General features: G+C 44.3%; 1 protein-coding gene across 1 annotated transcript in view; it reads left to right on the forward strand.

Moving 5' to 3' along the window:
* The window catches only part of gc2 (guanylyl cyclase 2), a 30229-nt gene that overhangs the window by 7476 nt on the left and 12753 nt on the right, over window positions 1-10000 (forward strand). The window contains exons 9-12 of the mRNA XM_064931152.1: window positions 99-202; window positions 5198-5316; window positions 9321-9405; window positions 9697-9793. Of these exons, the coding sequence (XP_064787224.1) occupies window positions 99-202; window positions 5198-5316; window positions 9321-9405; window positions 9697-9793 (405 nt within the window). The remainder of the gene's footprint in view (window positions 1-98; window positions 203-5197; window positions 5317-9320; window positions 9406-9696; window positions 9794-10000) is intronic.

Consider the following 10000-nt stretch of genomic DNA (forward strand, 5'->3'; position numbering starts at 1 on the left):
AACCCTGTCTAAACAGTTCTGTGATCTGTACCAGGGCTTCAGCCACACACACACACACACTCCTAACCCTGTCTAAACAGTTCTGTGATCTGTTCCAGGGCTTCAGCCACCCTGTGAGGACTAACATGTCTGGAGCCAGCTTGGCTGACTACGTAATACTGGATACAGATGGGAAAACCTGGGACCTCAGGCCCACACACAGGTAGGATGGGAGAGTGACCCTAACACTACTGCATCCGTACAGAACAGACATGTGGCTGACATGGTGAGGTTAGGGTAACGGTTATATGGTGACATAGTATGTTGATGATATTGGTGGTTAATGCAGTGGTATCAAACTCATTTTGCCTCGGGTGCTGCGTTCTGTCTTCAATGGGTATATATTTCCTCTCCGTCAAAATTAGCATCTGTAAATAGCCCATCCAACTACCTCATCCCAAAACTGTATTTATTGATTTATTTATCTTGCTTCTTTGCACCCCAATATCTCTACTTACACATTCATATATACATATATTTATTGCCTTACCTCCCTTATCCTACCTCATTTGCACATACTGTATATAGACTTTTTCTACTGTGTTATTGACTGTTATTGACTCTGTTGTTGCTGTTTGTGTCGAACTGCTTTGCTTTTTCTTGGCCAGATCGCAGTTGCAAACTTGTCCTCAACTAGCCTACTTGGTTAAATAAAGGTGAAATAAATAAATAAACATTTTAAACTGTGGTGGAAAAAGTACCCAATTGTCATACTTGATTTAAAAGTGAAGATACCTCAAGAGAAAATGACTCAAGTAAAAGTGAAAGTCACCCAGTAAATACTACTTGAGTAAAAGTAGGTATTTGGTTTTAAATATACTTAAGTATCAAAATTAAATGTATTCGCTAAAATATACTTAAATACCAAAAGTAAAAGTATAAATTATTTTAAATTCCTTATATTGAGTAACCCAGACAGCACGATTTTCTTGTTTTTTAAATATACGGACAGCCAGGGGCACACTTTAACAGTCAGACATAATTTACAAACAAATCATTTGTGTTTAGTGAGTCCTCCAGATCAGAGGCAGTAGGGATGACCAGGGATGTTCTCTGTTTAGTGAGTCTTCCAGATCAGAGGCAGTAGGGATGAGCAGGGATGTTCTCTGTTTAGTGAGTCCTCCAGATCAGAGGCAGTAGGGATGAGCAGGGATGTTCTCTGTTTAGTGAGTCTTCCAGATCAGAGGCAGTAGGGATGAGCAGGGATGTTCTCTGTTTAGTGAGTCCTCCAGATCAGAGGCAGTAGGGATGAGCAGGGATGTTCTCTGTTTAGTGAGTCCTCCAGATCAGAGGCAGTAGGGATGACCAGGGATGTTCTCTGTTTAGTGAGTCCTCCAGATCAGAGGCTGTAGGGATGACCAGGGATGTTCTCTGTTTAGTGAGTCCTCCAGATCAGAGGCTGTAGGGATGACCAGGGATGTTCTCTGTTTAGTGAGTCCTCCAGATCAGAGGCTGTAGGGATGACCAGGGATGTTCTCTGTTTAGTGAGTCCTCCAGATCAGAGGCAGTAGGGATGAGCAGGGATGTTCTCTGTTTAGTGAGTCCTCCAGATCAGAGGCAGTAGGGATGACCAGGGATGTTCTCTGTTTAGTGAGTCCTCCAGATCAGAGGCTGTAGGGATGACCAGGGATGTTCTCTGTTTAGTGAGTCCTCCAGATCAGAGGCAGTAGGGATGAGCAGGGATGTTCTCTTGATAAGTGTGTGAATTGGACCATTTTCCTGTCCTGTAAAGCATTAGAAATGTATTTTTGGGTGGCAGGAGTAAAAAGTACAGGATTTTCTTTAGGAATGTAGTGGAATAAACATTGTCAAAAATATAAATAGCAAAGTAAAGTACAGATACCCCCAAAAAACGACATAAGTAGTACTTGAAAGTATTTTTTACTTAAGCACTTTACACCACTGATTCTAAAGTATATTGAGTTTGTCCATTTAATTATTTTTTTTTTAAACTCAAACCACCCGTGGGTTATATATTTGACACCCCTGTTCTATAGGATAGACATATTTCTGACGTGATGAGGTTGGGTTAGTACTCGTACTACTAATGTTAACGACGCACTCCAGCCATGTTTGAACTTTAAGTTTTAAAAAACAAAATCCCACGTATAAAATGCAGTGAAGTACACATACTTAAAAATATATGTTGTGAGCAGAATAGTTTTGTGTTGTTGTTGAAAGAACTGCATACTTCATGGTGTAGGCCACCCTTTGCTTGAGGATCAATAGAGGAGCATTAGAGGACGAAGGAGGAAAGACTCACCCCTCCACTTGTGATGTCATGACTGATCTGGACCACCTATTGAGATCTGCCTTTTGTTCAGTAAATCAGGTGTTAAATGAGGTGAAAAGGACAGGAGTGAGACTTTAACCATAACCCCTTCCCGTACAGGATAGAGATGGCTGCTGACATGGTGTTAAATGAGGTGAAAAGGAGACAGGAGTGAGACTTTAACCATAACCCCTTCCCGTACAGGATAGAGATGACTGCTGACATGGTGTTAAATGAGGTGAAAAGGAGACAGGAGTGAGACTTTAACCATAACCCCTTCCCGTACAGGATAGAGATGGCTGCTGACATGGTGTTAAATGAGGTGAAAAGGAGACAGGAGTGAGACTTTAACCATAACCCCTTCCCATACAGGATAGAGATGGCTGCTGACATGGTGTTAAATGAGGTGAAAAGGGGACAGGAGTGAGACTTTAACCATAACCCCTTCCCGTACAGGATAGAGATGACTGCTGACATGGTGTTAAATGAGGTGAAAAGGAGACAGGAGTGAGACTTTAACCATAACCCCTTCCCATACAGGATAGAGATGGCTGCTGACATGGTGTTAAATGAGGTGAAAAGGAGACAGGAGTGAGACTTTAACCATAACCCCTTCCCATACAGGATAGAGATGACTGCTGACATGGTGTTAAATGAGGTGAAAAGGAGACAGGAGTGAGACTTTAACCATAACCCCTTCCCGTACAGGATAGAGATGGCTGCTGACATGGTGTTAAATGAGGTGAAAAGGACAGGAGTGAGACTTTAACCATAACCCCTTCCCGTACAGGATAGAGATGGCTGCTGACATGGTGTTAAATGAGGTGAAAAGGAGACAGGAGTGAGACTTTAACCATAACCCCTTCCCGTACAGGATAGAGATGGCTGCTGACATGGTGTTAAATGAGGTGAAAAGGAGACAGGAGTGAGACTTTAACCATAACCCCTTCCCATACAGGATAGAGATGGCTGCTGACATGGTGTTAAATGAGGTGAAAAGGAGACAGGAGTGAGACTTTAACCATAACCCCTTCCCGTACAGGATAGAGATGGCTGCTGACATGGTGTTAAATGAGGTGAAAAGGAGACAGGAGTGAGACTTTAACCATAACCCCTTCCCGTACAGGATAGAGATGGCTGCTGACATGGTGTTAAATGAGGTGAAAAGGAGACAGGAGTGAGACTTTAACCATAACCCCTTCCCGTACAGGATAGAGATGGCTGCTGACATGGTGTTAAATGAGGTGAAAAGGAGACAGGAGTGAGACTTTAACCATAACCCCTTCCCGTACAGGATAGAGATGGCTGCTGACATGGTGTTAAATGAGGTGAAAAGGGGACAGGAGTGAGACTTTAACCATAACCCCTTCCCATACAGGATAGAGATGGCTGCTGACATGGTGTTAAATGAGGTGAAAAGGGGACAGGAGTGAGACTTTAACCATAACCCCTTCCCGTACAGGATAGAGATGGCTGCTGACATGGTGTTAAATGAGGTGAAAAGGACAGGAGTGAGACTTTAACCATAACCCCTTCCCATACAGGATAGAGATGGCTGCTGACATGGTGTTAAATGAGGTGAAAAGGACAGGAGTGAGACTTTAACCATAACCCCTTCCCGTACAGGATAGAGATGGCTGCTGACATGGTGTTAAATGAGGTGAAAAGGAGACAGGAGTGAGACTTTAACCATAACCCCTTCCCGTACAGGATAGAGATGGCTGCTGACATGGTGTTAAATGAGGTGAAAAGGAGACAGGAGTGAGACTTTAACCATAACCCCTTCCCGTACAGGATAGAGATGGCTGCTGACATGGTGTTAAATGAGGTGAAAAGGGGACAGGAGTGAGACTTTAACCATAACCCCTTCCCGTACAGGATAGAGATGGCTGCTGACATGGTGTTAAATGAGGTGAAAAGGAGACAGGAGTGAGACTTTAACCATAACCCCTTCCCATACAGGATAGAGATGACTGCTGACATGGTGTTAAATGAGGTGAAAAGGAGACAGGAGTGAGACTTTAACCATAACCCCTTCCCGTACAGGATAGAGATGACTGCTGACATGGTGTTAAATGAGGTGAAAAGGAGACAGGAGTGAGACTTTAACCATAACCCCTTCCCGTACAGGATAGAGATGGCTGCTGACATGGTGTTAAATGAGGTGAAAAGGAGACAGGAGTGAGACTTTAACCATAACCCCTTCCCGTACAGGATAGAGATGGCTGCTGACATGGTGTTAAATGAGGTGAAAAGGAGACAGGAGTGAGACTTTAACCATAACCCCTTCCCGTACAGGATAGAGATGGCTGCTGACATGGTGTTAAATGAGGTGAAAAGGAGACAGGAGTGAGACTTTAACCATAACCCCTTCCCGTACAGGATAGAGATGGCTGCTGACATGGTGTTAAATGAGGTGAAAAGGGGACAGGAGTGAGACTTTAACCATAACCCCTTCCCATACAGGATAGAGATGGCTGCTGACATGGTGTTAAATGAGGTGAAAAGGGGACAGGAGTGAGACTTTAACCATAACCCCTTCCCGTACAGGATAGAGATGGCTGCTGACATGGTGTTAAATGAGGTGAAAAGGGGACAGGAGTGAGACTTTAACCATAACCCCTTCCCGTACAGGATAGAGATGGCTGCTGACATGGTGTTAAATGAGGTGAAAAGGAGACAGGAGTGAGACTTTAACCATAACCCCTTCCCGTACAGGATAGAGATGGCTGCTGACATGGTGTTAAATGAGGTGAAAAGGAGACAGGAGTGAGACTTTAACCATAACCCCTTCCCGTACAGGATAGAGATGGCTGCTGACATGGTGTTAAATGAGGTGAAAAGGAGACAGGAGTGAGACTTTAACCATAACCCCTTCCCGTACAGGATAGAGATGGCTGCTGACATGGTGAGGTTCCTGGGTAGAGATATCCACTTCCCACACGGTGTCTCCCCCAAAACTGACTCCAACTGTTGGTTCATCAAAGGCGTCATCTGCACTGGAGGTACACACACAGATGCTGACACACGCGCAGATATACGCAACAACACACAGACACATGCAAATATTCCTCGATGTATAGTTAACATAAAGCATGGTATTCGTAACATAAAGTCACATCGTTTTCTTTCAATCACTTTGTTTGTGGTACATTTTCACAAAATATATCATCAAAATGGACGGACCAAGGAGCAGCGTGATTTGAGTTCAAGATATTTATTTAAAGTGAAACTTCTCAACAAACCAAGCAACGACCCGTGACTACATGGTGCAACAAGCACAAACACAATATCCCACAATGCAGGTGGGAACAGGGACACCTTAAGTATGATTCCCAATTAGAGACAACCAACATCAGCTGCCTCTAATTGGGAACCATACCAAGAGCACCAACATAGAGATGAAAAGACGAGAACAAATCTGATACTGAACCAAAATGATGTAATTAAAACAAATCCAGAGTTAATGTGGAGGCTATATACAGGGGGTACCGGTACAGAGTTAATGTGGAGGCTATATACAGGGGGGTACCTGTACAGAGTTAATGTGGAGGCTATATACAGGGGGTACCGGTACAGAGTCAATGTGGAGGCTATATACAGGGGGTACCACTACAGAGTTAATGTGGAGGCTATATACAGGGGGTACCACTACAGAGTCAATGTGGAGGCTATATACAGGGGGTACCACTACAGAGTTAATGTGGAGGCTATATACAGGGGGTACCACTACAGAGTCAATGTGGAGGCTATATACAGGGGGTACCACTACAGAGTTAATGTGGAGGCTATATACAGGGGGTACCTGTACAGAGTCAATGTGGAGGCTATATACAGGGGGGTACCTGTACAGAGTTAATGTGGAGACTATATACAGGGGGTACCACTACAGAGTCAATGTGGAGGCTATATACAGGGGGTACCACTACAGAGTCAATGTGGAGGCTATATACAGGGGGTACCGGTACAGAGTCAATGTGGAGACTATATACAGGGGGGTACCGGCACAGAGTCAATATGGAGGCTATATACAGGGGGGTACCGGTATAGAGTTAATGTGGAGGCTATATACAGGGGGGTACAGTACAGAGTCAATGTGGAGGCTATATACAGGGGGGTACGGTACAGAGTCAATATGGAGGCTATATACAGGGGGGTACCGGTACAGAGTCAATATAGAGGCTATATACAGGGGGGTACGGTACAATGTGGAGACTATATACAGGGGGGTACCGGAACAGAGTCAATATGGAGGCTATATACAGGGGGGTACCGGTATAGAGTTAATGTGGAGGCTATATACAGGGGGTACCGGTACAGAGTCAATGTGGAGGCTATATACAGGGGGGTACAGTACAGAGTCAATATGGAGGCTATATACAGGGGGGTACGGTACAGAGTCAATATGGAGGCTATATACAGGGGGGTACCGGTACAGAGTCAATATGGAGGCTATATACAGGGGGTACCGGTACAGAGTTAATGTGGAGACTATATACAGGGGGTACCGGTACAGAGTTAATGTGGAGACTATATACAGGGGGTACCGGTACAGGGTTAATGTGGAGACTATATACAGGGGTACCGGTACAGAGTTTATGTGGAGACTATATACAGGGGGGTACCGGTACAGAGTCAATGTGTTGGGCAGAGTTATTAATGTACATGAATGTAGAGTTATTAAAGTGACGATGCATAGATGATAAAAACAGAGAGTAGCAGTGGTGTATAAAAGAGGGGGGGGGGCAATGCAATAGTCTGGGTAGCCATTTGGTTAGGTATTCAGGAGTCTTATGGCTTGGGGGTAGAAGCTGTTAAGAAGCCTCTTGGACCCAGACTTGGTGCTCCGTGCGGTAGCAGAGAGAACAGACTATGACCAGGGTGGCTGAAGTCTTTGACAATTTTTCTTCCTCTGACACCACCTGGTATAATGGTCCTGGATGACAGGAAGATTGGCCTCAGTGATGTACTGGGCTGGACGCACTACCATCTATAGTGCCTTGCTGTTGGAGGCCGAGCTGTTGCTGCACCAGGCAGTGATGCAACTAGTCAGGATGCTTTTGATGATGCCGCTGTAGAACCTTTGAGGATCTGAGGATGAATGCCACATCTTTTCAGTCTCCTGAGGGGGAATAGGTTTTGTCGTGCCCCTCTTCACGACTGTCCTGGTGTGTTTGGACCATGTTAGTTTGTTGGTGATATGGACTCCAAGGAACTTGAAGCTCTCAACCTGCTCCACTGCAGCCCCGTCGATGAGAATGGGGGCGTGCTCAGTCCTCTTTTTCTTGTAGTCCCCAATCATCTCCTTTGTCTTGATCACGTTGAGGGAGAGGTTGTTGTCCCGGCACCACACGGCCAGGTCTCTAACCTCCTCCCCTATAGGCTGCCTCGGCGTTGTCGGTGATCAGGCCTACCACTGTTGTGTCATTGAAAAACTTAATGATGTTATTGGAGTCGTGCCTGGCAGTTCAGTCATGAGAGAATAGGGAGTACAGAAGGGGACTGAGCACGCACCCCTGGGGGCCCCTGTGTTGAGGATCAGCATGGCGGATGTGTTGTTACCTACCCTTACCACCTGGGGGCGGCCCGTCAGGAAGTCCAGGACCATTTGCAGAGGGAGGTATTTTGTCTCAGGGTTCTTAGCTTATTGATGATCTTTGAGGGCACTATGGTGTTGATGTTGAATGCTGAGCTGTAGTCAATGAATAGCATTCTCACATAGCTGTTCCTTTTGTCCTGGAGGGAAAGGGCAGTGTGGAGTGCAATATAGATCTGTCATCTGTGGATCTGTTGGGGCGATTTTTGCAAATTGGAGTGGGTCTAGGTTTTTTGGGATAATGGTGTTGATGTGAGCCTTGACCAGCCTTTCAAAGCACTTCATGGCTACAGACGTGAGTGCTACGGGTCGATAGTCATTTAGGCAGGTTACCTTAGTATTCTTGGGCACAGGGACTATGGTGGTCTGCTTGAAACATGTTGGTATTACAGACTCAGACAGGGAGAGGTTAAAAATGTCAGTGAAGACACTTGCCAGTTGGTCAGCGCATGCTCGCAGTACACGTCCTGGTTATCCGTCTGGCCCTGCGGAATGTTGACCTGTTTAATAAAGGTCTTACTCACATCGGCTGCGGAGAGCGTGATCCCACAGTCTTCCAGAACAGCTGGTGCTCTCATGCAGTGTTATTTGCCACGAAGCGAGCATAGAAGTAGTTAGGCTCGTGTCGCTGGGCAGCTCTGGGCTGTGCTTCCCTTCGTACTCTGTAACGGTCTGCAAGCCCTGCCACATCCGACGAGCGGCAGAGCCGTTATAGTACTATTATCTTATATATAGTTTGTTAATAACTGCTGAACACCAAAACATTCTATTTATTTACCTCACAAATGTATGAGTTTGACATCAATTTATGTTGGAAAGTAAAACCAAATCATGTATGGATGTGGATGTAAATATTACAACATCTGTCTCCATCAGCCAGTGTGCTTCAATAAGACAACGACTCCCTCTGTGCTACCATTATAGCGTAGTGTACTGTATGTACTGTAGTACTGTATGTACTGTAGTACTGTATGTATTGTAGAAGGACAATGAAACTAAAATTGTGCATGTCAAGTTATATTCAAATTCTGTATGGGAAATTACATTTACCGTCTAATATTTGTGTGTTCAGCACTTCAAAAATAACCGTTTTTAAACCGTGTATCTTGTGTGTTTTGCTATAGGACTTAACGTTAGTTAAAATGACTAAATGACTAAATGGTGAGCATTTAGTCATCTGATGTATTGGTGACTAAACTTAATGTTCTCATGGTATTTCACGGAAAAAGTAGATTTTGCGACTCAGGGGTGAAAGATGTGTGAAACTCCAATGAATGCACAATCAACGTTTCTGAACAGAAGACAGGGGCTATTACAAGTGTTATCAGTTTAGAGTTTTGTACTTAGAGTTTTGAAAATACTTGTGAAAATAACACCAAAACTTGTGAAAAATTGCTGAAATGTTTTCCCCAGGTGTGGATCCGTTCTCTGCTCTTAGGATCTTCCTGGGATTCGTCCAGACGGGTTTCGTCCTGTTTATTCTAACCTACTGCATCAAGTAAAGCTCTACAACATGATCTTGCCTATAATACACTTCTTCTCATACATGTTCCACTATACGTACTGGCCACAATTCCAAACTAAGGGGAATGATAGGCACCATCTTAACTCTTTTAACATCTTAGTTGTCTGACCAGTTGAGTTGGCTGAACTGTCCTTGAATTGTTAACATTGGCCCTTTTAAGGGCCACCCCTAGAGTGAATGTTGGTTATCCTATTGGTTATGGTCTTAATGAGGTCAACCATCCATCATTTCTCTTTGTTTATGTCTCTGTCTCTTGTTGTCTAGGCGACGCATCAACCACATCCGGTTGTTCCGGGGTCCCAACAAGATCCTGCTCACTCTTGACGACGTCACCTTCATCAACCCGTCGCTTAGCAACAAGGTCAGCAGTTATAGACTAATGCAGGAGTTAAATATTCAAATAGACAATTTACCTCTTCAACTTTTAATAAACTTTTTTTGTTGCTTTTTCGTTTGAGGCTTTTCTATTTTCAAAGTGTTTATATTTTTTCATTAAAAAAACAATTATTGAATGTACAAAGCGACAGACCGGAACAGGGGTCCATGTTTTTTTACTGACTTGCCTAGT

Source organism: Oncorhynchus masou, chromosome 23, assembly GCF_036934945.1.
Source record: "Oncorhynchus masou masou isolate Uvic2021 chromosome 23, UVic_Omas_1.1, whole genome shotgun sequence".
Classification (NCBI taxonomy): Eukaryota; Metazoa; Chordata; class Actinopteri; order Salmoniformes; family Salmonidae; genus Oncorhynchus; species Oncorhynchus masou.